Below are 27,168 nucleotides of genomic sequence, written 5' to 3'. Positions count from 1 at the left end.
GCACTGAGCTGTATCCCAGCCCAGAGCTTATTCTCAGATGGCAAACATCACTAAGTGTTCACTTATGTTTCTCACAAATGCTCCTGGACTGGGCTACGTGAGCACTTTGAGACGAACTGATTTAATCCCGCCAGTGGTCGAGAGGCTCCTCTTGCCCCTAATTCACAAGCCCTGAGAAATTACTTACAGGAGAAGGATTTGAGTCCAGACAGCCCAGCTTCAGCGCCTTCCTGGCTGCCCTGTGCTCAGAGCTAGGCGCTCAAGTGGGAAAAGGGAATCTCGAAGGCCTCCAAAGGCAGGGGGAAGAATTTGAGACGGTCGCCTGAGAACAAAGGAAGACCTTTTAGGGGTTTTGGAGATGGGGGGTGGGGACAGGGAAGTGACCTGGTCAGAATCGAAATTTCAAAAGCTCCCAGTAGCTGGAGGGTGTGGGGGATGGGAAGAGTCAGGGCCTGGAGGCTGATGGGAGGCAGCTCCCTCCTATCCTGGAAACAGATAACTGAGGTCCTAGGCTGGTGTTGATCTGCCCATGGAGCTACGCAGTCGTAGGAGCCAGGGGTGGAAGATGTCGGAAAGGTACGTGTCGTGTCACAGGGCTGGGGGTCGAAGGTCTTGGGGGCTTGCCAAACTGGACGGGTGGGATGTGGATGTATTTGGGAGGGGAACGGGATGGGACCGGCTCTGAGCTCGTCGTGGTTTCCATTATGTTGTTGGCGTGTTTTTGATGTTGCTCGGTTCTGATGGCCTCCTGCAAGTGAGCTCAGGTTCTCTTCGCATAGGATTTGTTTCTTGAGGTTTTAGAGGTGGAAGGGGCCCATTTTTCATTTTTCTTATAAATGTCTTTTTCACATCCTGGTGCTGGGGATTGGAACTCAGGGCCTTGAGCACGCTGTGTGAGCGCTGCAATGCTGGGCACACTGCCTTCCTTTTGTAGGTAGATTAGTGTCTCTGCCTGCTGCCACCCACCTGTGACCTGAGATATTAGCGGTACCCGCCTCGGAGGCCAGTTAGGAAGATGCATTTGCGAAATGCACATGGGTTAGCTCTAGCACTCAGAGGAATACTGTAGCCTTGAGCCCAGCTTGGGCTACACGGTAAAAAAAAAAAAAAGGAACTAAAGATTGGTGAGATGGCTTAGTTGATAAAGGTGCTTGCTGCCAAACCTGCCAGCCTGAGTTCAAGCCCAGGGCTCCCATGGTAGGAGGAGAGCGCTGACTCCTGCAAATTGTCCTTTGAACCTCCACGTGAGGGAGAGCACACACCGCAGACACACACACACCGCATACCCACACACACAGACACAGACAGAAAAACACAACAAAAGAAAAAAAATGTAAATAAAGAAATGAGTCAAGTGTGAAATTTCAACCCCTGGGAGGTTGAGGGAGAAGAATTATGGATTTAGACCAGTTTGGAATTAACGGTAAAAACAAAACAACAACCCAAGACAGGTGTGGTGGCGGCACACACCTTTAATCCCAGTCCTGGTGAGGCAGTCGCCAGCCTGGTCTACACAGAGAGTTCTAGGTCAGTCTGGGCTACATAGCGAGACCTTAGTTTTTAAAAAAGTATCTGGTACATGGTGAGCCTAGTGAGGACAAGCTGTTCTCAAAGGGAAAGTGGATGTAGTGTTGTCATGACAACAGGCTGTTGCCTTGGGAAGAGGTAAAGCCCATGGAAGTTGCCTCCCTACTGAGTAAGAGATACTAAGTAACCATAGTCAGTAACAGGAGGAGAGAACTCTTTTTTTTTTTTCCCCTCTAGAGACTAGACAGGGTTTCTCTTTGTAGACTTTCTCAAACTTGGGTAGGCCAGGTTGGCCTTGAACTCACAGAGATTTCCCTTTCACTGCCTCCCCAGTGCTGGGATTAAACATCTGAGCCTGCCCTGTTGACAAGAGAACTCTCTCACTCTTTCTCTCTCTCTCTCTTTTTGGTTTTTCGAGACAAGGTTTTTCTGTAGCTTTGGTGCCTGCCCTGGAACTACTTCTTGTAGATCAGGCTGGCCTCGAACTCACAGAGATCAACCTGTGCCTGCCTCTGGGATTAAAGGTGTTCACCACCACCGCCCGGCTGACAAGAGAACTCTTAAGAAAGATTTGCTTGTCTTTACTTGATCAGCAGACCTGAAAACTCTTATTATTGTGTGGGATATAGTAGTGAACTTGAATAACCAAGTTCCTGTCCCAGAAAACAAGCCCCACAGACAGTTTTAAAAGGTGCTAAATGCCAGGAAAGAAATGAAAATGTCAGCGAGGAGACCCTAGAGGGCCCCTGGAGGAGGTGGCCTTTGGTCCTGGATCTGAAGCAAAAGGAACAAAGGTTCTGGTATGACGGGAGGTATTTTCAGGAGACAGTAGATCCACTTTGGGACCCTCCCCACAAAAGTTGATAGGGTGAATGAAGCTATCAAACGGGAGGCAGAGGAATATTTATTTGATGTACAAGAGATAATCTTGTATGGTTCACAGTCATCTCTAAGCCAGAAGGTGCCAGGATTGACGTACGGGACAGACATTTTACATAGAAACCATTCAAGAAGAAGCTGCCGTTCACAGGCAAATTATTTATTGATCAACTACGATGCCCCAGGCCTGTGCCAACACTGGGGACAAGGCAAACGGGAGACACAATTCTTTGTTTTTGTTCATGATTTCAAAATTGCAGAGAGAGAGAGAGAGAGAGAGAGAGAGAGAGAGAGAGAGAGAGAGAGAGGCTCTAGGAGAGCATGCCTTTCCTTAGGCGCGGGGGTGGCTCAGAAATGTGGGACCTGAGCTGTGGGAATGTGGTGGTGGTGCAGGGGGTGGGGGTAGAGCAGGGTCTCAGGGCCTGAAGTGGGGAGGTTGAGAGCTGAGTAAGGAAGGAGGCAGGAAGTTGCTGGCTAACCTGAGCATGGGGGAGGTGCTGGCCAGCCAGAGCCTGGGGAAGGTGCTGGCCAGCGTGTTTGTTCTTTTAAAGACAGCCTTAATTATGTAGCTCAGGCTGACCTGGAATTCATTAGATAGACCAGGCTAGCCTTAAATTCACAGAGACCCACCTGCCACTGCCTTCTGAGTGCTGGAATTAAAGGTGAGCATGACCGTGTCTGACAAGATTTATTTTATTTGAGACAGGGTCCACCATGGGGTTGGTCTGCTCTACTTGCTCTGTAACCCAGGCTGGCCTTAAACTCACAGATAAACGTGTAGCTCAGGCTGGCCTCAAACTTGTGATCCTCTTGCCTTTGCCTCTTTACAGGCATGCACTACCCCAACTGCCTTATGCTTTGCTTTATGTATTTGAGTGTTTGCCTGCATGTGTGTTTACACCACTGCTTGCCTGGTACCCATGGAGGCCAAAAGACGGTGTCAGATCTCCTGGAACTGGAATTACAGAAAGTTGTGAGCCACCACATGGGTGCTGAGAACCAAACCTGTATCCTCTGCCAGAGCATCCAGTGCTTTCCAAACACGGAGCTGCCTCTCCTGCCCATCCGGTAAATATTTTAGATGCTGTGAGCCATCTGTCTCTGCAGGTGCCTGGCCTCCTGTGGGCACACAACAGCAGCCACAAGCTATCACAGGTGGACACATCTGTTCCGGGCAGTCTCCTGCAGCCCAGAGCGGCCTTGAACTCATATACTCTCAGATCAGCTCGAATTGATCTTTTCTCCAATTTTCTCTGAATGCAGGCGCCACAGGTGTGTGCCCACCATGCCGCCACACCTCACTCCGAGCCCTATTTCTTTTTTTTTTCCATCTGTGTGTATGCCTGCAGGCCAGAAGAGGGCACCAGACTCCATTAGAGATGGTTGTGAGCCACCATGTGGTTGCTGGGAATCGAACTCAGGACCTTTGGAAGAGCAGACAATGCTCTTAACCACTGAGCCATCTCTCCAGCCCCCCTATTTCTCTTTTGAGACAGGATTTGGCTATGTTGTCCAGGCTTGCCTCCTAAGTGAGGGGAAGCACAGGCCTGCATCCTCAAACCTGATTGCTTAGGAAGTTTTGAGCAGACAGGCAACATGTCACCTTGTGGCTAGGATCCCCCATGGCTGCTGGCCAGGCTTCATTTGTGTGCTGACTCAGAGAACTGAAGCAGTGTCCCCCAGGTGCCTCGAGAGTAAGGGAGCACAGATTAGCAGGGCGTGGGGACAGGCGGCACTCCCCTGGTGCCTGCTGCAGCAATGGGGGTGGTGGAAAACAGGAGCCTAGGACTGCCTTGAAGGCTGAGGGTGAGAGATCAGGGTTGAGTGGGGAGAGATCCTGCCCCAGAGTTGCTTCTGGGCAGGCAGGAGGATACTGGCTGTGACTTGTTAGCTATCGGGTTCCAGGAATCAGGGACTTGGCAATATCGCACCTGCAAGGCCATGTGTTTCTCACCGTAGGTTTCTGGAACCAAGAAGGCTTTCCAGGTGGGAGTCAGGTTGGAAAGGCTCTCAGGATTGGAGAGCTGGGTTTTGGTTCATCAGGAGGACCTGGGGAAGACAGGGGAATGCAGCCTGGTGTCTGTCTCTGGGAGCAGCAGGAAGATGAGGTCTGGAGTCAGAGGATGCGGGGGTCACTGAGGGCATCATCTTCACTGGAGCGGTGGAGTACTGCTGAGGGTTCTGTGAGAACAGCAACAGCAGTGACGATGCTGATGCTGGAACATCTCTGTGCTCGCTGGGAGTAGACAGATGTCCGCATCCTGTTATTTGTCTCGTCTTCCAGACAGCCCTATGATACTTGTGATCCCAGATGAACCAGGGACATTATTTGGGATTCTGCAGCTGGCAGAAAGCACCAGAGCCAGGCTTAAGGAGGAGCTAAAGTCCTGTGTATACATGTCCATTGTTCTCTTCCTCCCTCCTCTCTTTCTTCCTTGGCAGGGTCTCTCATGGCCCAGGCTGGCCTTGAACTCGCAGCGTATCCAGGATGACTATAAATTCCCGATCCTCTGAATCCGTCTCCCAAATGCTGGGATTACAAGCATTTAGCACCATGTCTGGTTTCTGTAGTGCTGGGATTAGGTTCTCTGGGCCTGCTGGGCAAGCTCTGCAGTACTGAGCCCCATCCCCAGACTTTTTGTTTCTTCCATGGGATTTTCACTGGCACTAGAAACAGCGGTGGTGCAGACTGGATGTGGAGGGGAGTGGGGATGGGAAGCAAAGGATGTCTTGGGATACTTTGTCTCAGTCAAGATGAACAGCTGACACAGTGATCAGGCCTCCAAGCAAGGCCCTCAGAACCTCACTTACTGCATGAGAGTTGATCTGCCAGGCTCACCCCCACCTCAGGAGGCTTTTGTATATGTTTCCTGTGCCCATTTTCGGCGCCAGTGGCCCAGGCTTCTTGGAAACAGTGCTATGCTTCTAGAGAAGCCCCTTCCCACATGTCATTCCTATCTTTGTCCCCTATTCCTCTTTCCAGTGGTCTGCCTCAATTTGACGTTTTATCATGTGCGTGGATTTCTTTATTCCTTCATTGCCTCTTTGTTCAGCTGTTAGCTTCTTCCAAGCGGGATCAGCAGACACACAGCAGGCCTGGCACTAACAGGCTGGGGCACGCTGTGTCTATCTGCGGCTGCATGTAGACCAGCAAGCATGTCCTCCAGCCGGGGAGAGGTTAGCCCTGTGTGGTTGGAATCTTCTCTGGCTAGGAATGAAGTTATTGACGTGATTGTTTTGTTTATTTTTTTTAAATTTTCTTTTTTTTCTTTTCCTTGAACTCAGAGATCCGTCTGCCTCTGCCTCCTGAGTGCTGGGATAAAAGGTGTGCACCACCACCGCCTGACTCCCATATCAAATTTTGAAATTATATTTTTACTTATAGTGTGTGTGTGTACCGTGACATACAAGCACAGATCAGAGGACAGTTTATAAGAGCCTGTTCTTGCTTGCTACCAAGTAGGTCCCGAGGAGTGAGCTCAGCTCATGGCTTGATGGCAGCTGACATTACCCACTGACCTACCTCACCAGCTTCCAGTAAATTAAAAAGACTTAAAAAATCCATTTTATTACTTTTTTTTTTTGATTTTTCGAGACAGGGTTTCTCAGTAGCTTTTGGTTCCTGTCCTGGAACTAGCTCTTGTAGACCAGGCTGGCCTCGAACTCACAGAGATCCGCCTGCCTCTGCCTCCCAAGTGCTGGGATTAAAGGCGTGCGCCACCATTGCCCGGCTTTATTATTTTTGTGTGACTGTGTGGGACCATACATGCCAAGGCTAGAGGCCAGAGGACAAATAAAATAAGTGTTGGTGTAGTTTTCTTCTACCATGTGGGTCCTAGGGATCAGATTCAGGTTACTAGTCTTGGCAGCAAGCACCCTTAGGTGCTGAGCCATCTCTTCGGACATTCATATAGGGAAAGTCCCCCCCCCCCAAGATTCCATCCATCCATCCATCCATCCATCCATCCATCCATCCATCCATCCATCATCTAGCTAGGTTTTTCCAAGACAGGGTGGTCCTGGCTGTCTGGGAATTCATTCACTCTATAGACCAGGCTGGCCTCTGCCTCACCGACTGTTCCCCCCCCCCCCCTTCAAGTGCTGGGATTAAAGGATTGTGCCACCACCACGTGGCGAAATTTTATTATTTTTTTTAAGTGTGTGTGTGTGTGTGTGTGTGTGTGTGTGTGTGTGCAGGCATGCATGTGTTCCCATCATTTGATCCTGGGAACTGAAGGCAGTTTGTCAGGCTTCCTGCAAAGACCTCATCTCCTGAGCTCTCTTGCTGGCTGGAGGGAAATTCTGAGGCTAGGAAACCGGACTTGGGCTGCTTTGTGCCTTAGCCACAGTGGTCCATGGGAGGGTGCATTCAGGCTTCTGGGTGGGTGTTGTGAGGACCGCTCCCTGGGTAGATGAGGAAATCTAGGCAGGGAGAATTGTGGACCTTGGACAAGGCCCTGCAGCCGGTGAGTGGAGCAGCTGGGATTCACAGCCGCCAGCCACACATTCAACCGCTGTGCCGCCCTTCTGTCTCTTGATGTGGGGAAGAAAGGAAAAGAGTGAAGGGTGCAGACAAACAGGGCCCTGGTTGAGCTGAGGGGTGGGGGTGGGGTGGGAGAGAGTCAGAACCTGAATGTTTATCTGCCCAGAATCCTTTCTTTTGTATTTTTGCTGTGCTGAGGACAGACCCAGGGACTATTCTACCACTGAGCTAAATCCACAACCTTTTTTGCTATGATCTTGCTATGTAGCCTAGGCTGGCCTTGAACTCAGCCTCCCAAATGAAGTAATTGAGACATGCTCTCCCACAACCAGGATTTGGAGGAGTTCTTTCTGAAGCCAGAAGGAAGGAAGGAAGAGATGGACATGTAGGGGTCCAGAGGAGGAAATGGCTTAGTGTTTTGAGGTGGATTGGGGGAGCCGAGAGACGGGCTGAAGGGAGGAGGGACAGGGCAGGGCTGGAGACCAAGGGCAAAGGCCAGAGGAAGGGCGCCGGATTTGCTAGCAGGCAGAAAGAACAGATGGGCATGCCGAGTGGAGTGAGCCGCGGAAGGAGGAAGGAGCTGGAACCAGAGATGGGAATGGTACCCAGCTGGTGAGGATGGCTGCTCAGTCAGTTGTGAGACGTGGCTTTTGCTCTTAGAGGGATGAGAATCAGGGAGGGAATCGTGACGTTTTGAGGAGGGACAGGGACTGGACAATAGTTGCTGGCACCCTGGGTGGTTATGTGGTGAGCATACATTCTCTGAATTTGCAAGGACTGGAGCAAAGGTTTTGGTAGGAGACTGGCAGGTGCCTCCTCATTCATTTATTCATCCATTTATTTATTTATTTGAGACAGGCTCTCTCTATGTAGCCTTGGCTGTCTTAGAACTTGCTATGCAGACCAATCTAGCCTCAAACTCACAGAGGTCCGTCTGCCAGCTTCTGCCTCCCTAATGCTGGAATTAAAAGTGTGCGTTACCACTCCTGGCCCTATTGTTTTGTTTGTGGTACTTGGGGATGGGATTTAGGGCTTTTTTTTTTTTATGCCTGTTATACCCCATGGGTAGATGATGGTTTATAGAGCTTTAATAATCTGGGGTTGTCACTAGGTTTGATTTGGGGCACCATGGGGAAGGATTCAGAGGCAGGTTTGAGCTTAGTGAAACCCCCACATCAGTATAGGACCCCAGCTTCAATCCTGCTGACGTTGAAGCCATCCTGTGCAGTATAGGATGTGGTTCAGTGCCCTTGGACTCCCCCTATTAGATCCCTGGAGCATATCCACCCTCAGCTCCTAGATGCGACAATCCAGAACCTCTCCAGAGATTATTACCACATGGCCTTTGGGAGGCAAATGTTTTCCTCCATTGAAAACCGATGGTCTAGTGGGAAGGAGAGACAAACAGTAAAGCCACTGGGACGGCAGAAAAGCAGGTTTGGGTAACACCAAATAACCCTCCTTTGTCTGATCCTGCGCTGTTCACAGACACACATACCACACCTGTGTTGTCGGCCATCTGCCTGATGGGGCACAGGCTGTTCAACCTACCACCTGCCCTTTGCCCCAACCCTTTGGATTCCTCTCGCCATCCCTCTAATTCTGCCAGTCCCTTCTAGAGAGAAGTAAAACCACACACAGGCACAAGCACATGCACACGCATGCACGCACGCTCATGCACACACACATACTCCTCCTTCTGGGGCAGACATCTTGTCCAAGGGAGGGACGAGTCCTGGCTGCCTGTTTGTGGCTGTAACAGGCTGCGGTCAGTTTCATCCTTGAAGGTGAGCCTGCTGTCATTGTCCCCAAGGTTAGCTTCAGTTCTAATTGGCCAAAGAGAAACAACACAAAACTGAGGTATTTTAAACACCACCCCTGCCTCAGACCCCATCATTTCCCATAACAGACAAGAAGCCTGCTGCCTGCCTTCTTGCCCAAGGCAGATAAGTCCAGGGCGCCTGTTCCCTAGTCACTGCCTAAGCTATCTTGGGATGCAGCTTGCACAGGCCGCTCCTCCTCCTGCTGCCTGGCTGCTGGCCAGAGGCTTTGAGAACATCTCAGCGAGGCCTGGCCTCTGCTAAGTGAGGCGCTGGAGAGGGAGGGAAGGTGGACCAGCCAGCCCTTCCCCTCCTCCAAGGCTAGCTGTCTTGACACCACATGGCTTCCCAGAAGCCGGATTCTGACCTTGTAAGCGCAGCGGCAATGAGCTACGTGCACAAGCTTCTTTCTAGTTGTATTCTGAGACAAGGTCTCTCTAAGTCACCCAGCCGGCCCTCCATGATGCTCAAGGCTGCTTCCAGACTTTTCATCCTTCTAATTCAGCCCCTCACTCCACCCAGGAGCTGGGATTACAGGCCTGCACCACCAGGCTTAGTGAAAGAGACAGGCTTTAATATCGTCTTATTAGCTCATTATTTATTAATATCACCGAGGAGCGAGCTTGTCTAGGCCTCTGCTGGATTTTTGATGCAGAAGTGTGACTGACGGTTGTTGATTTTTTTCCCCTTCCCTTGCATTGTTGTGGACTCCCAACCTCAGCACCAAGTGCACTCTGGGTCTCTCACACTTGCCGGCGCGGGGGGGGGGGGGCACGGGGGGGCGGGGCGGTCCACAGGCCTTTTTTTTTTTACTGTGTCTCTGGTTTCTCCTCACTGGCTGTCAGTGGCCAGCTCTTCAGTTGTGACAGCCCAGAAGTCTCCAGTTGTCACCTAGGTTGGGAGACAAAATTGCGTCTGTCAGAATGCACAGATTTTAAGAACTAAAGAAGCCCCATTCGAGGTGGCAATCTAGCAGGAGGATTGTACGGGAAAGGGGGCTTGGGCTTGCCCTGGGCCTCAGCTGTAATGGGCGGTTGCATCCGTTCAGTTCAATGGCTCCCAGCTCTGTTGCTCAGAATTCAAAGCCCACTTAAGGGCGCTCTCTCACTCTTTTTAATTTATTTTTATTTCATGTGCATTGGTGTGTTGCCTATGTGTGTGTCTGTGTGAGGGTGTCAGATCCCCTGGAACTGGAGGTACAGATTGTTGTGAGCTGCCACACCGGTGCTGGGAATTGAACCCAGGTCCTCCGGAAGAGCAGCCCATGCTCTCAGCTGCTAGAGAAAGGAAAAGGGCCCGCCATTGCAGCCTCAGTTCAGCCTCACTTCCGTGTCTTTTTCCAGAGGCCAAAGTAATCCAGGGCTACTCTTGGGTTGGAAGTCAAAAAGAGGCACCTGCTAGCTGTGTGACCCTAGCTGCACGTGGCTTCTCTGGGCCCAGTTCAAGCTCTGTAGCCAATCCTTGCCCTGACGTGGCAGCCCAGCAGAGAGGCCTTCAGAAGTGTTTTCTGTTCCTTGCCTATCAGCCGCATTCCATCTAGCCCCAGATCAGCCTTGGCGGGTGGGCGGGTCTCAGGTCCTCCTCAATCTGTGTCCTTCCCAGAGTCCTGTCTGCTTCCTACCTTTGCCTCCAGCCCAGTTACATTTCCCAGATAACCTCAGCCAAGCCTGAATGGCAGCGGCGTTCCTCAAACAAAGCTCTCCCAGTAGGTCGCCAGCAGGCGTCAGCTTCCTGCTCTTTACCCCAGAAAACAGTTCAAGTGATCAGAAGCAGGGAGAGAGGGAGGGATAGAGAAGGGAGAGGGTGTGTGTGTGTGTGTGCTGCAATTACTTATGCACCAAGCTCTAACCCAGGGTATCCATGAACACTCCACTGCGTGTGTATTTCCTTCTCCAGTTGTGAAGTTAGGAGCCCATGAGCTCTGTCAGCAGCCCCGTTGGTGTTTATTTCCCTAAAGCAATATTTCATGTGAGCAGTGGTGGAGGCAGCGGCCACATGAATGGGAGGGAGAGGAGAATGTGCCCGGATTAGGCCTCTGGTTCCCCATTTGGTCCCAGTCAGGGTTCCCTCCCCAGTCAGAGCTGACTCCTCCCTCGGGGTGAGGCCTGGCCTGTTGTCCTGAGTGCCTTTGTCAGGCCTCGTGGCTTTGGAGACGTCCTCTCTGAGTCTTGGCCTCAGCCCGTTAAAACAACAAAATCCTGTCTTGTTTCCAAAGCCAGGGCTCTTTCCTGCAGTAGTGTGTTTAGATTCCTGGCTGGGTCTGGATCCTGATAGCAGATCCGCAGCCAGGGAGAAGGCATGCTGGCCTGCTGGGCATCTGTTGTCCTTGGGGGGCAGGGAGAGCAAGCGAACAGCTCCACTCTTATTTGAGGAATGGTGGGGGGCAGGAACGAGTCCTAATTTCAGTCGCCGAGGGGAGATTTTATTGCTTCCTGGGTCCACCTCCTGGTGTCTGGCTGAACCAACTCCAGCCCCCAAAGAAAGGTGTTTATTTAGCTTCTGTGTTTTTTTTAAATATTTTGTTAATTAAGGACATTGTTTAAAAAATAACTAAAGAATAGGAGAGAGGCTTGGTCAGTCTAAGACTCTTCTCTTTGCCTTTTCTACAAACGCACCTTTTAGGAAGAAACAGACGTTGGCCTCCCACCCAGCACTACTGAAAGGAGCGGAATTATAAGCAGGGCTGAGAAACTAGTTAATATTTTACTGGGGAGTAGAGCCAGGGATTCAGGGGGTGGGGGGAATTGCCAAGTGTGAGGCTGTGTGTGAAATCGCCTTTCCATCTGCCTTAGGGGACGAGAAGAAGCAGTTCTCTGTGGAAATAAATTGAAGCAAGAACCCTTATGAAGCCCAGGGGATTTGTCTGCCCACCAAACAGGGCCCAGTTCCCCCCCAGAACACACATACAGGGGCGATTGTGGCAGAAAGGGCTAACCTGTGGGTGTGCAGGCCTGACTATAATGGACGTTCTTGTTTCCTGGCCGGGTTTGACATCTTTCTCTGTCCCTCTGGATTTAAATGGCTTCTCAGACACTGCCTGTATGCCCTGGATTCAGAAGGTCCACGCCTCCTTGGGAAGCAGAGGCGAGACAGCAGTTAGTGCTCTCTCTCCCTCTTTCTCTCTCTCTCTCTCTGCATCTGCCCGGAGAGCTGCAGCTGGTATTTTTCCACAGGTCTTTTCTGCAATCTCAGGGCCTAGTTTTTCCCAGCGAGGCCCAGAGTCCGAGAGAGGGTTAACAGGCAGGAAGCTGAAGGCATCACAGACTAATACGGAAGTCAGATTTTTGTTTAACTGACAGGTTTAGCAGGCCTCATCGGTGGGGGAGGGAGCTGGGAAGGGAGGTCTGTAGTTGGAGGCATGTGGCTTGCTAGCAACGCTTTTGGCTTTTCTTAGGGTAAGCTTGGGGAGGGTTCCCCCACTTGCCATCTTGACAGAGAGACCCTCTTGGTTTTTCTTTGAGGACAGCCAGGAGGTGGTGAGAGGTTGTAGACTCCCAGCCTTGCAAATGGCTCTGTGGGCCTGCTTTCTCCAACAGGCACTTTGACCATGACTAGGCAAACTTGACCACTCCTCCCCACAGCAGCGGCTCCTCAGCTTTCAGGAACCTGGCTGCCCCTTGCTGATTTGTTGGGGGCCTCCCTTGGGCGCCTGTTTCCCCTTCCCAGCCCCTCAGAGGCCTGCATCTGGCCTTGCCCCTCTTGCTCGTGTCTCCCTGGGGCTTTCCAGCCCTCAGCTCGACTTTCTCCTTTGAGACCCTCTCAAGCTAGCTTGTTCTAGAAAACGGCCCGCTTGGATCCTTAGAAAAGGACTTCTGTGTGGGGGCAGGTGTGGCTGAGCCCTCCAGCCCACCCCAAAAGGGCTCTTCCCAGTGGCATCCTGGCCTCAGGCTTCGCTGGAGCAGGTCAGGCTGGCTGCGCAGGTTTGCCAGGACCGGGAAATCTCGCCAGGGTGTGGGAGAAGTGCGTGCGGGGGCCCCTTTCCCAAGTTTTTCTTCCTGCAAAAGGCCTAGCTTGGCCTGTCTTTTTCTATGCACAGGATGGCTCTTGCTCACCCGAGCCTCACAAAGATAATCGCTCAGGAAGTGTTTCAGCCAATCCGCGGCGGCTTTACACTCCGATTTGCCGGGGCAGCCAATCGGGGATGAGCTTTTATTAGGCGGCCAGATCATCAGCCGAAGTGCCAAACCCTTTTTCTGTGAGAACTAGGAGCCTGTCCTCCATGTTTTATAAGTATTGACATTACACAGTTAACAATGCATCCACAGAGGTAAGCTCGCCTTTTTAACCATCTTTTCCCCCCTCCCTCTGAGCCATGCGACTTGTGGACTAGCAGTGTGATTTCTCTGTAGTCTGGCTGGGCCACACTCACCCCCCCAGAGCACTTAGGCTAACTTGGGACTGTTTAGAGAGATTTTTTTTTCCTTTCTTGGGTCACATGGCTAAGTAGCCATTAGCCACAGCTTGATTTTACAGGCTGGTGAGGGCCTGGGACACTTTACTCTGTCCAGGACATAGAATTTCTGGAATACTTTGAAGCTAGATCCTGGTGTGCCAAAAGAGTAGCTATTATTTTATTTCCCCTTCTTTTTTTTCCCCCCTCTCCCTTCCTCTCCCTCTCTCCCTCTCTGAACAGTCCCCCCCACCCCCACCCCTGCACTATTGTCTGCTCTGTCACAGGCCTGCTGGGGGAAGAAAATGGAAGGTAAGCCCGAAGGTCCTCTCCCAGCCCTGCTCAGGACTGTGTGTGGCAGATAGCAGAACTAGCAAGCCTGCTTCTCCAGAGAGGTTCTGGGAAAGGCTGGGCTAAGTTCTGGCAAGAGAGGATGTGTGTTTGTTTGCAACAGAACCCAGGCCTGAGCAAGAGCTGCGCTCAGGGAGCCAGGCTGGCTCCTGGGCCTAGGTGGGTGGTGGCGTGTGGACGCTCCTCTTCCTCCACTGTGTTTCACACTTAACAACGACATTGTTCAGTCTTTTTTTTTTTTCCTGACTTAGCTTTGGTACAGAGTGTTCTTCAAGTCAGCCTACAGCCAGCAAATGGTTCTCAAAGTGTTTTCTAGCCTTTGAGGGAGTTTTGGGAGTAGGGTTGGTGCCTGGGGGGTGGGGTGGGAGTGGGGAATAGGGAGAGATTTTTGAATAACATCCTGCAGGAAAAAAAAACCTGGGAGGACTCTGACTCCTTTAGCTTTCTACTCTTGCATGATTTTCCATGGGCTAATGTTTCTTTTATCCTTGTTTTCTTGCCCCTCTTTTTTTTTTTTTAACCATTATATCATCTTCTGGCCTCTGTTATACAGTTTAGAGGACATACCTGAGGCTCATGACAGCATCTCATATCCAGTTGCTGGGCTGTGGTAGTGGTGGTGGTGGTGGTGTGCGTTTTTAATAATACCATGTAACTGTTTACAAAAAATTTTCCTTTTTGGTCAAGTCCCAAACCTGCCAGCTCGTTCTCTCTTCCTAACTGGAAAAGTGGGACGGTTGCTTGAACGTATGTTGGGTAAGTAAAGCAATCCATCTCCTCTGGCCGTGTAGCAAGAGTTCGGTGAACATTTGGGGTCTGTTGTAATGTGGGGGAGGTGGCTTCTAAAGAGTGCCTTGAGTTGAGGTGATGGCTTAAGTCCACTGTTGTTCCTGCTAATCTGCAGTTAGGGCTGCAGGTCTCACTTCCTGTTTACCCTCAGCTGGGGAGGAATTGCTGGGTTCCTTGTGACTGGCAGCTAGACCTGGAATTGTGTCTGGCTCTTCTGAACTCTGGGTAGGTGGCCTGCTTGTGAGGTGTGGACAAAACTGTTTGTTCTTAGGGGTTCCAGAGCCCCCCCCACCCCCACGGGGATATGTACCTGAGGGTGCCTTGTGTTGCCATATGTAACTTACGGTGTTTACATCTAGTACAGAATCTTCTCCACTCCCAAACTAGGTTTGGTTTAGGACTCACTGACCACCAGTTTTAGCCCCCACCCCCACACCGCCCAAGCGTGCTCCACACTTCTCTGTGCATGCTGGCTTTTCATTCGCCTTAATTCTAAGGGTGCAGTTAGAATCTTAAAGTGATAAAAGTCGACTTTTCTCTTAGCATGTATCTCCAGGGTCTGCCTGGAAGCTCACAACACTTATTTCCAGCTTTGAGATCCATGCACCCTGCATGGAAGTGCGGCCCCAGTGTGCAGTGGTGGTCTCAGAGCAACTTCGCAGGGCACTAATCTTTCTCTTTCAGTGTTCAAGCAACTCACCCTTTGACATCAGTTGGGAAAGGTTCATTTAGTAAAGAGATCGGGATGAAATTATGAACTGGGCAGTCTGTGTGAGGCAGGCCAGCGTCTCTGAAGCAAAAAGACAGATGGGGTGTAATGTTCTGACCGGTGCCACTGGCCCACACAAGTTCTGCTACTCCCTTTCTTCTTATCTCGGTGCTGTAAATGGAAATTACAACCTGAGGTTCTTGTGGCCTTCCCCAGAACCAGTGGCTAATCAGAAGCCTTCTGGTTTGCCTCTTTCAGTATTTGCATAACTTGTCAGGCTGGAAGGAAACTTGAGGGCAAAGCAATTGTCCTCCGAAAGCTTGCATTCAAATGGCTCCCACAGGTTTGGAAAGCCAGGGTCTGTTTGTGAATGTGAACCCCAGCCAATTTCCTAACCCTGGCTCAAGCTGCCCAATTTTCCTCATGGCCACCACCATGCCCGGGTTGGTAAAAAGTTAATTGCTTTCGAAGTAGCATTCTTTTCCAGTTACTAAAGGGAGAATAAAAAAAAAAATTACTGCATTGCAGTTGGACTCTGGGACCTCAGTGCTGGCTCACAGACTAGCCCAATGGGGTTCCTTTTTTCCCCTGCACTCTTAAACCAATAGATTTTGGGAAAAGGTTAAAGATTGACAATTGCAGTGGCCTGAGTATAGGACTTCTGGAAATTTCTACTCTTTTTTTTTTTGTTCCTTTTAGGAAAGCAGGTGGCCAAGCTGAAGAGATCCTCCATTCCATCCCTAGGATTCCCCATCCCCCACCTTGCTTCTCCTCATCAAGGTGGAAGGTTCAACACTTGTGCAAATTGCAGAGGGAAAACAGACTTGAGGGGCTGCTTTCCCTTCCCTTCTGCCTCCTTGGTCCCCAAAGAGGATTTACAGCTGCAGGGAGCAAATACAGACACTGGAGCTTTTGATCTCTCTCTTTCTCTCCCCCCCTCCATCTTTCCTTCTCTGCCCCTCCTTCTCTGTCTCTCGCTCTCTCTCTCCCTCGGCCTCCCTCCCTCCGCTCTCTCCCCTCCCTTCGCCCCTTTAAGACCTTCCAGGATGGGTACACCATTCTGCTTCGGGAGATGAAGTGGCATTCACGTGGGGGGAGGGGAGTAACTGCTTTTATTAGCTCCAGAAAATGGCCAGTGCTGACTCTTAACTAGGAATTAATTACATATAATCACTCAGTAAACTTTCTTCAGGGTTTCTTCTAATTGTAGAGCCAAGAACATTGCAGAAGTCTAGTGACTTTTATAATCAACGCTCAAAATGATTTGAGTTAGAAAGCAAGCAAGAGGTCCCTTGGATTATAAAGTAGGGGTGAAAACAATAGCTCTCCCTTTCTTTCAGAGAGCCAGTGCATCAGGTCTTAAAGAAAAGGTTGAATGTGGGGGGGGGGTCATAGAAGATTGGGTGCTGGTGACCCACAGGCAAGGTATGTTTGGAAAGTCCAGTTTAGTCAAATGTGTGATCTTTTTTGTTTCTGTTTGCTTTCTTTTTCCTCCTGGCTCCTCTGGCCGAGGCACACGTTGCTAGCTCCTGGATCTCTTTGCCTTTGGTTGACCCTGAGAAGACACATTCAAGGGGCCCAGCCCCAAGGCTGAGAAGTAAAAGGCAGTAATGGGGTTTAGAAGCCTTCACGGTTTTTCTTCAAATGCAAAAGCAAGTCAGGAGTCACCCTTGGCCTCAGGTTGCTGGGCTCTGCTTGCCCTTCCCCCCTCGGTTCTGTTTTCCTTACAGACAAACAGGGAGGCCCTGCCAGCTCTGCAGCCTGCCTGCTGCCAGGCCGGCCCTTCCTACCCGGGTCTCCTACCTGCAGACCGGCTCCCAGCCAGCGGCCCGGCCTCGCCCGGCTCAGCCACGGGCATGGTGCCCTCCTTTCTCCCTAGGAGCTGAAAAACTGTCACCTTGAAACTCCCTGCTCCCAGCGTTGGAGGAATCCTGTAGCTCTTAGACCTTAGCAGTCAATGACATTGGCCACCATGACGCTATTATTAATAGTTCGGCCTGTGAAGGGGGCTTTGCAAAAATGCATTGCTACCTCCCAGGCCCCGTGGGGGGAGGTGGACGGAAGCCTCATTTGTGAGAGTCGTCTTCTGTGGACTAGGGTTCCTCCTTTGTAGACCCGAGGGGTCTGTCTTTGGTGATCCCTGTTAGCAGGGGTGGCTGCTGTATTTGGTGGCAGTTTTTAGGCTCACCATCATTCTGAATTTTCAGCTTGGCCTCAGACAGAAGTGCAGCCCTGTCGCTCTGCGTCTCCTATGCCTGCTGTTTTACCTGGAGAGAAGGGATGTTGAGCTGTGCTGCTCTGGACTCGGAAGGGCATGAGCTTCCTCCCCTGCAGCTTGCTCTCTAGGACAGATCTGCGCGCGGAGACACCTGTCTGTCTCCACATTATGCCAGGGGGCTGCATAATTCCTAACCTTCCACCCACCTCAGTGCAGGGCAAGGGGGCCTCAGCACAGTCTCCCGAGGAAGGCTGAGCGCCTGAAAGGGAAGGCTGGCTTTTCCTTAGGAACCTGTGACTTCACTAACTCCTGCCACTGACTGCAGTTTGTTGTTTTTTTTCCCTTTTTCTTTTTTTTTTTTTTTTTATTCTTCTTCAAACGCTGGATTGTTGGTGTCCTTTGGTGGAGCGTTTTCTAGTTCTGATGTTTATGAAGGCAGCTTTGGAACTAGCAGGGCTCCTTAAACATGAGCTCAGCTATTGAACAAACTGCTACCATTTTAGCTCCAATACAGGAATGAGGCACTGTTGCCAGCCGCCATTTTAAGAATCCTGCATAAATAGCTTAGCTCCGATGACTGCCCGTTTTAGGTGAGTGATTATAGAAAGCGCTTTGCTAACCGTCCCCCCTCCCCCAATTAAAGAAAATTATTTGCTGATTCAGAGGGGCATGCCTGCTTTTGTTTTGCTTTTGTTCCCCCCCCCCCCCTTTACATTTTGATGCTGACTGTTGTGACATGGAGGAGGAGGATGCTGTGCCTTGGGTATTAAGTATTTCTTACAGCCTGGACCCTTTTGGTATTTTTGAATGAAAGTAAAACCTGAGAGAAGCGCTTGGGAATGATGCATGATTCCTGAATTGCTGTGTGATCTTCTGACTGGGGCAGCAAGGTCTTCTTGTGCATGCTGGTTATGTGTTCTAGCTGGGTTACAGATTGTTGTAAAAGTCAAAGTATTAAGGGCACTTGGGAAAAGGAGGATCTGCCTATTGTATATCCATCCAGGCTTCCCCCCCACCCCCTGTCAAATAGATAGGCTTTTTCTTCTCTCTCTCCTTGGGAAGTGTTGAAGGGGTGAGATGCCTGGGAATTACGGATCAGCCCTGAGTCCTCAGAATTAATAATCAGAAGGTTTAAGGCTTCCTGGATGGACAGGAGTGCGGATACAACTTTTAATTGCTCCTTTCCTCCTGGTGCATGTAGGTTTAGAAGGAAGACCGCATTTCTTGCTCAGAGAATGAGTATGGGGGAGTCTTATTTTTTTTGGGAAGGGAAAAGGAGATGGAGTTGATTGTGTCTGCAGGTGTTGTATCTTCTTTCTGTAGCAGTTTGTGGATCCACCAGTGAGTGACTTGGGTAAATATGAACCTAAGTGCCGATGGTCGCCTGTATACAGTGTATGCAACTAGTTGATACATTTTTTTCTCTGTTTGCTTATTGTAACCCTGTTCTTTATGCATCCATTCACCCCATCAGACCTTTACAAAAATAGAATTGTCAATTTCTAAGCAGGACTTGTTCCTTTGTTGATTGAAATGATCAGCAGGGTTGTTGGGTTCTAGCAGCCGAGGAAAGGGGGGGGGGCTGTGCATGCTAGGACTTTTAACGTGTTAATGGCAAAAGTTCAAAGTATTTTCTCCCGTTGCAGTTTTCTCTCTAAAGATTGTTATTTGGCTACCCGCCCCCCACTTCCACCCCACAATCTCCAAACAGCTCTTAAACTAAATTGCCCAGGATCAGTGGGGGCATTTAGAAAGGTATCAATCTTTTCTCATCAGCTCTTGTGATATGATCCCCTTAGTGCTTAACATTGAACAAGAAAAAAAAAAAAAGGAAAGATAAGAAACCAAAGATTGTAGGTGAAAGGAAGTCCCTTGCATGTGGCTAGTCTAAATGACTAATTTTGTATTTTATTCGAAATGACTAATTTTGTTTTTTTGGTCTATGCTTTTGTAAATGGAGTGTTTTTGTTTGTTTGTTTTTCCTCTCAGATTCACAGGTACTGCCATGTCAATTTAGTCAAATACAAGTTGTGCACTTGTGCAAGTGTGCATGTGTGTGTGCATGTGCGAGCACGTTCTTGCACAGATGGGGGTTGCCACTGACTGAAGGGAAGGTTTGCTGTTTTGTGAAAAGGATGGTTTTCTTCAATTGTGCTGGAAATCCTAGGCTCAAAACTGGTGAGGCTGTAGCTAAAGTCAGGTGACTATGGCGGTCACTTGTAATGCCAGGGAAGATAAACCAGTTTACCCCCCACTTCTGTTTCAGAATTGATTATCCTAAACTCAGCAGCAAACAGCCACTCCGAGAAACTACTTTGCATTTTCTTAGCTTCTCAGCCGCACTCCCGCCTGAAGTATTCAGCCCTTCTGGGCTCTTACAAGCCACATAATTGTTCTCTCCAGAGCAGGCCTCCCGCCTTGATCAATACACCTTTCAATGTTCCCATCATGATAGAAATCCTTCAAGGGGGTTTTGTTGTGGGGTGGGGTGGGGGCTCTCTGTGAGTCGAAATTATTTCTCCCCCTCCCCCGTACGTTTTAGTTGGAGCATAGACTAGCACTGTTCCGACCCCTCAGAATATGGGTGGGATCTGTTTTAAATGCTTCATGCTGGAGAGGGGAGCAGAATTCTAGTTGCTTTGAAAGACCAAGGTTTAAGGTTGTCCTTTTGGAGATTAACCATCTACCCCATCTCTGCTGGCTGCAGGAATCACCCCTCCAGCCGCACCTGGGGCAGATACTCAGCATTTCAGGCAGGGTTTCTGAGTTGGGTTTGCTTTTCCCAGGAAGCTGGAGTAGAAACTGTACCTTCCACTGTCCCCTGTATTGTTTCGCCTTGGTGACATGCTCAGGTCTGGCAGGCTGGTTTCTTTGGTGGAGGATCACCTGTGACAACGTGTCAGCATTTCTTTGGTGGTTTTGTCGTTGGTCTTTTCTACAGATGCCGACTAAATGTCATCGTTACCAAGACTCCATATCACAGTGCAAAGCGTATTGTGTTAATATTTAAATTCAAACCTAAACTATCTCCCTCTCTTTTCTCTCTTGGAACTAGTTAAAGTGGAGGACTCTCAGCTCTTGTCACGAGCCTTCTTTTCTCTTTCTGCCTAGTTCCTGTTTTGAATTCTGCCCTCCCAACACACCTGGAGCTCTCCCAAACACGACTCCATCTTTCCCTGAGCTTCCAGGCCTGAGGCTGCCTTTTGGAGCCGTCCTTTGCCTTGTCACTCACACAGAGCACAGGACACAGACAGGACGGTCTTCTCTGCTCTCTTCCTGTCTGGCCTTCGAGTCTTCCCAATGGAAAATTCCAGCCACATCAGTTGGTGATGCATCCGTTTCTTCTTACTGAGCCATGATTGCATAGCTTCTCATAGAAGTGGCATCCGGAAATGCCTGGAACATTCTAGCACACCTATAAGAGCAAATCTGCATTTCCTTCGGTTTGGCTTTTGAAGTATTAGGGGCTTGGAGGGGGGAGGGGTTAGAGATGACAGGGCCTGCTCTTGTCTAACCTGTGTTCCAGCAGAGAAGAGAGGGTTCTGGACAACAGGCCCTCCTTGCTAAGGGGGCCTGCCTCCTTCCTTTCTTATCCCAGCTCTCCACTTAGCCTGTGTCTTTTAAATAATCCTTCCTCATTCCTCTTTCTGCGCTGGAGTGTAATTAGCCACAGTTCAGAAGGAAGCCATGCCTGCTGGGGTTCAGGCTGCCTGGAGACCCCGGGGTCCTGATTCCTGGGAAAAAGGGTGGTGGAGTCTGGCCATGTTTTTCTACCTTGTAATTTAACCAGTACGTCTGTTTTCATGTTCCTGCCTCATCGGAGAGCTATTAGGTTCAGGATGGGGAGGCCATGAGTTAGGGATTCTGGGTACCCAGGCTCTAACCTGCCTGCGTGGCACCCTAGTGTCAGCAATGAGAGACTTGCTAATTTGAAGGCCGGGTTCTTTAGGCTAGAAGTGGGTAGGTTGTTGGAGTTCAAAAACTAAAAACGTGTTCCCCCTCTCATCTTCTAATGAATGGCATGACAATTGAAATATTAATTTGGCCTTTTTCAAAAAGTATTTTTAGCATTCTAGTGTTCTAAAGAAGTCCGTTCATCGTCTTCACACTTGGTTGAAATCAGGTGTGCCTCCCCCCCCCCCCCACGACGAGGGTCTGGAGGGAAAGCGGGTTTGCTCTCTGACTCCCCAGCAGCTGCCCCCACAGGGGCCGTCAGCAGCCTCCCTAAACAGACCTAATTTGTTCTATTTCAGCTTGGCTGAGGAGGAAATAAAAACCGAACAGGAGGTGGAAGAGGGAATGGACATTTCCACTCGCTCCAAAGGTGAGTGAAAATCTCAGATTATCTGCTCAGTTCTCCAGGAGGGGTGGGATTTCTTTTGTTGTTGTGGAGGGGTGAAATGTGGTTCTTCGAGCCGCTGGGCGTGACACCCGTCGCGCTGTAGGGGCCTTTGATGGATGAACCTAATTTCTGGAGACAGTCTTTCCTCCCTGCTGTGCCTGTGTAGGTGCACTGACTTGTCTGGAGTTGCCCTGTGGTAAATTTGGGGTGTGTGTCTGGGCCAGGGTGCCTGCGTGCCTCTCCCTAGAGCGATTCTAACAGGCATCAAGGGTCTAAATGGTATGTTGCCTGCAGAAGCCACTGGGGTCTGCAGCTGTGGCAGACTTCGTGATTTTAACAGCGGGCCTCTGGGCAATCCCTGGAGTGGGATGGAGCTGGCCGGCTTCATTGGAAAATGGTGGTCTTGGTTAGCCTTAACAAGAGAGTGAGGACGCCAGGGCCTGCACTCAGCAAACTGTGGTGTCTGCTCTGCTGTTTACTCTGCTTGCTGGGAGCCTGCGGTGGACAGGGTCCGCCTTGCTGCTCGGTGGGAGAGTTTGTGGGGCACCCCAAAGGGAGCATTTGTTTGCGCTCTGGGTGCTCACTGGAGCACTGTTTGCTGGAATAGCCCAACCACTGCATTGTTTTGTTCCCGTGCTGCAGCTCACTGCTCTCTCTGGGAGGTGGGAGGGGCTGCAGGCCGGTTGGCAGGAAGGGTTGGTGCAGATCCTTCTAGGATGTCATAAAATGTGACTTCCTAAAGGCACCTGGAAGAAAAGAACATTTCAGGGCTAAAAAAAAGAAAACCCCAAAACCAGACAGCCTTATTATTTGGGTCGAGCTAAGGGTCAGGTGGGCACCGAGAGCTGGCTGGGGAGCAGGGAGAAGGAGGCAGGCTCACTGCCCTGTGCCTTGTCTCCATTGTCCCCGGATGTGCAGGCCATCTGAATTTCATTGCTCCTGGTGGCAAAGAGCCTAGAGAGCTGGAGCAGGGGGGTCCTTCTACCAAAACCTTTGGGGGCAGTTGACCATGACTGAGAAGCCCCTTGGAGCCCCGCTGTTGGGATTTGACCGATGAGACAGGTGATAGAGTAGAGAGGGTGAGGAACCCTCTAGAGAGGGGCTGGGTGGTGTTGGGTTTCATCTTTGTCTTGTCCCTCCCTTTTCTTTTTAGAGTCAGGGTCTCACTATAGCCCTGACTGGCCTAGAATATGCTCTGTAGACCCTGTTGGCTCTGAACTCACAGAAATCCACCTGCCTCTGCCTTCTGAGTGCTGGGGTTAAAGGTGTGCACCGTCACTCATGCCTGGCTCCTTTTATTACTGTAAGCCCAGGTATGAGCTACTTTACCTCTCATGCTCCTCCCGCCTAGGGCTGTGTTTGGCATGGTGAGTTTGGAGCTTGTGGGACATCATGGACCTTCTTGTGCTGAGCCTGTCCAGTCCTCTTCTGAGGCGGGAGGTGTAACCCTGCGGGTTACGAGATTGAGTCTCTAATGGGTGGTAAGTCGGTAGTGTAGGCTGTGTTGAGGCTGTCTATTTCATGGACTCCTTGGTAGGCAGAGCAAAACCCCCTCCAGAAGGTCCACAGTTGTGCCCCCCCCCCAACTTGGCAAAGTCCACCAGGGTCCTGCCATGCCCACTGTGGAGACATTTTCTGTCATTATACAACAAGAGGTCCCTAGTTTATAACTAAATGCTATCCCCTCTCTGTTGCTTGCCAGCTCTGGATGACCCGTGTCCACCTGCCTTTCCCAGGGCACTGAGGATCATTCCTAGAAAGCACCTATAGGGCTGAGAAGATGGCTCAGCTGGTAAAGTGCTCGCTGAAGGTCTGAGTCAGTCTCTAGCACTCATAAAAATCCTATCTAAATGTGAGACCCTCTTCAGAGAAACACAATGGGTGGACAGCTCCTGAGGAGTAACACCTGAAGTTGACCTCTGACCTCCACGCCTGCGCACGTGTGTGCACAGGCACACACCCTCACTTGTGCTTATCCTCCCAGATCTTGTGATCCTTCCACTGACCTCCTAACACCCTTACTGCCTGAAGTCACTGTGACCCGCCCCTTTCGCTTCCTTTGCTCCTGCAGCACCCGGCCCCAACTTTCCCGACTTCGTTCCCCGTGTCCTTCTGTTTGTCCTGGGAGTTTGTGTCTCTGTCTGTCTGGAACATGCTGCCCTGGGTCCTGGTAGCCTGCTTCTTATCACACAGATTCTTCTCAGATGTTGCCAGAAAGGCTTTTGGTGGCTGCTGGTTCTGAAGAAGTCAACTGCCATTTTGAGTTCTGTTTTTAAAATAAGTACATTTTAAGAGTTAGATTTTTCAAAAGAAAACTCATGGAGATAGCACGGCTCCCACCCGACTTTACCCCTCTTCCCCATATCTAGATATTCTGAATTCATCCGCTAAAGCCCACACTGCGTTCAGAGTTCCTCAGCTGTCCTGGGAAGGCCCCGTTTCTATTCCAGAATGTGACTGTGCCACTACATGGCACCGTCTCCTTAGTAACTGTTTCTCAGACCTTTATTTTTGATGACCTTGACATTTTCCAAATTGTACTCCTAAAAGAATTTTTTTTTCCGATAGAGACTCGTGTAGCTCACACGGGCCTTAAACTTGCTGTGCAGTCCAGGGTGATAAGTGCTGGGGTTACAGGCGTGTGCTGCCATGTGAGGTTTATGTGGTATTGGGAGTGGAACCTGGGACTTGCTAATGCTGAGCCACACCCTCGGTCCCCACACTGCAGTCTTTGGAAGGAAATTACTGAGCTACATCCCAGGAGCAGGAGATTGTGTCCCTCGTCCATCTCCACGAGCACAGTGACTATATTAGAACTCTGCACAATAAGGATACTGTTCCCCTATGTCATCGATCTCGTTTTAAAAATAGGTTAATTTTAAAAAAAATTATGTGTATTGGTGTTTGTGTGCATATATGCCTGGTGCCCACAGGGGCCAGAAGAGGGAATTGGAGCCCCCGGAACTGAAGTTATATAGGTGGTTGTGAGCCATGTGGGTGCTAGGAATTAAACCTAGGGCCTCTGGAAGAACCAATGCTCTTAACTTCTGAGCTGTGTCTCATGTGTTTCTTTGTTCCTTGATATTATCATGGACCCAGAGATCAGTTTTGTACTCTTGGTCATGCACCACTACTTGGTACGCATTGCTTCTGTTGGACGGCCCGGAGTGCTTTGTGTTGGCCGCGGGGATCCCTAGGACAGCCGCTATCATCATGGGCTCTCTTTATGATGTTTGTGTTCTGCTTCAGGCCCTTTCTGGGTCAGTGGTATTAGAAACCAGGATCCAGCTGTGCTGGGATGCTCATCCACGCTGGGGTACGTGCTCTCGGGTTCTGAGTTAACAGAGAAGCAGATTGCATGGGTGTTAGTTACTACCTCTGTCTGGCGCATGTGTGCCCACACCTTTCTGTGTCCATGGCGGTCAGACACGAGTTCATGGGTCTGTCTCCAGTAACATTTTGAATACTTGTGTGCATATGTACATCCACATACATGTACTGCTATCCACATGTGGTGGTAGGGCAGAGACAGCTTGCTGGAGTTGTGGGTCCAAACTCAGAGCCCCAGTTTTGACAGCAAGTGACTACCCACTGAGCCCACTCACCAGCCCCCAGCTCCTTTCCGTGAGCGTCTGGACCACTCTGGCCTTCCATAGCTCATCCATTCCAGCAGTGAGAAAGCTGGCTTCCCTGCTTGCCTTTCGTGTACTGGTTTTGGAGTATTTTTAGCCTGATTTGCAGTTTAGTGAGGGCCGTTAAGTGTGCACTCAGTAGACCATGACCCACTCAAGGTAAAGGGGGATGGAGAGATGACTCAATGGTTAGGGCTTGTGGTAGCTCTTCTTCCAGAGGACCTGAGTTTGGTTCCCAGCACCCACTGTTCACCACTGCCAATAGCGTCTGCTGCTGGGGATCCAGCATGCTTCTGGTGGGGTGCACACATGCGGCATATGCACGCTCAGATGCACACACGTAGGTTTAAAGAAAAATAACAATGCTTCTAGCTGTCTAGGAGTTTTCTCCGTCATTAATCCCATCGTGTTCTTGTGCTAATCTGCTTGCTGTCCTCCAAGCACACAGCACTTTTCCCTAGGTCATTGACCTCCAAGTGTGACCCGCATGGTGGTGCAGCTTTTTATTTTTTTCGTTTTTGTGTGTGGTGTGTGTGCGCGCGTGTGTAAGTGCACTTGTGCTTGACTGTGTGTGGCTTCCTGAGGCCAAAGGTAAACCTTGGTATTGCTTTCCACCTCGTATATGCGAGACAATGGTCTGACTGAACCTGGAGCTGCCTGTCTCCACCCTCGCCCGTGCTCTGGGCTGATCCTCTCACACTCCTGCCTCTGGCTTTTTACATAGTGCTTTTTTTTTTTAATAGGTTGCTAAGCTTTTGCAGGGGGCACTTTGCCCTGGAGCTTGTTTTATTTTTTTGAGGTGGGGTCTCGCAGATCCAAGGTTGACTTGTCAAGCAAGTGAGGGTGACCCTTCCTGCCTCTGCTTCCCTGTGCCTGTGCTCTCTTGTGTTGTTATGAGATATGAGACACGCCCGATGTCAACTATGTCCCCAGCGCACAGGGAGCCAGCCTTCCTGAGTCCAGTTTGCCCCTGCCAGAACCTAGTTCTATTTTACCACTCAGTTTTCTCTAAATGGGACTGGAAAATTCAGATGACTTTTGCTTACACAGTGCTCAGAATGGTGTGCGACCATGAAAGTGTTTCCAAGTGTCATCCCTGATTAGATAGACAGCAGAGACGGGGAGTTCTTTCTGGCTGTGTTTGCTCTTGCCCCTCATAAGAGGGTGTGGAGACAGGTGTCCAGCCAGCTTGGTGAACTTTTCTGTATGGCTGCCCAGAGCCAACTGGAATCTAGGAAGTGTGTGTGTGTGTGTGAGTTCACACATCTGTGTGTTCCTCCATTGCACAGTGGCTCAGCCTGCTGGCTGTTGGTCTTTGTGCTGTTGAACGTGATTAGAAGCCCTAGCTTTGCTGGGAATCTGAGGGGAGAACCCCCCTCGTTTCTAAGGGACTTTCTGTCAGTCTTTTGGTGGCTGTCCTTGTGGGGAAGAAACTGCTCTGGCTACTGCTGTTTTCAGGACATCTTTCTCTCAGAATATTCATTTATTTTAAGTTTTATATGTATTTCCGTGTTTGGTATGTGCAAGTGATTGTGGACGCCTGGGAGGCCAGCCGAGGGTTCCAGATCCCTGGCTCTTGGAGTTGGAAGCAGTTGTGAGCTGCTGGATGTGGGTGTTCCCTGCAAGAGTGGTATGTGCTCTGGGTTACTACAACTTTTTTTTTTTTTTTTAATCGAGACAGGATTTTATTCTGTAGCCCAGGATGGCCTTGAACTCATAGATCTGCTTGCCTCTGCTTCTGGAGTGCTGGGATAAAAGCCGTACACCACTATGTCTGGCCTATTATTATGATTGTTGTTATTATTTTGAGAGAAGCTTCGCAGATCAGGCAGGCCTTGAGCCACTTGACGAGTGCTGGGATTAAAGGTGTGTGTGCTTTTAAGAAAGAGTTTCACGTAACCCACACTGACTATGAATTCATTGTGTGTCAAAGGCTGGCCTTGAACTCTGGATGTCCCTGACTTCTGTCCCCAAGTGCTGGGATTACAAGGGCGCACGACTGCACCCTGCCAGGGCACTCTTCTGACA

General features: G+C 50.2%; 1 protein-coding gene across 24 annotated transcripts in view; it reads left to right on the top strand.

Annotated features, from left to right (window-relative positions):
• The first annotated feature begins 12,874 nt into the window (after positions 1 to 12,874).
• Zmynd8 (zinc finger MYND-type containing 8) overlaps positions 12,875 to 27,168 on the top strand; it is a 97,332-nt gene continuing 83,038 nt past the window's right edge. For 8 of the 24 annotated variants that reach the window (XM_075963087.1, XM_075963091.1, XM_075963075.1 and 5 more), the window contains exons 1-2: positions 12,875 to 12,976; positions 21,420 to 21,490. In XM_075963087.1, coding sequence (XP_075819202.1) covers positions 12,963 to 12,976; positions 21,420 to 21,490 — 85 coding nt within the window. In that variant the 5' untranslated portion in view covers positions 12,875 to 12,962. Of the gene's footprint in view, positions 12,977 to 13,150; positions 13,412 to 13,850; positions 14,207 to 16,771; positions 17,757 to 18,229; positions 18,521 to 20,556; positions 20,610 to 21,419; positions 21,491 to 27,168 lie in introns of those variants that run through there. The other 16 variants (XM_075963074.1, XM_075963084.1, XM_075963095.1 and 13 more) reach the window with 15 other exon arrangements.

The sequence above is a fragment of the Microtus pennsylvanicus genome, chromosome 2, assembly GCF_037038515.1.
Source record: "Microtus pennsylvanicus isolate mMicPen1 chromosome 2, mMicPen1.hap1, whole genome shotgun sequence".
NCBI classification, from domain to species: Eukaryota; Metazoa; Chordata; class Mammalia; order Rodentia; family Cricetidae; genus Microtus; species Microtus pennsylvanicus.
The sequence above is the reverse complement of the archived record's forward strand: the minus strand, read 5'-3'. Positions and strand labels throughout refer to the sequence as shown.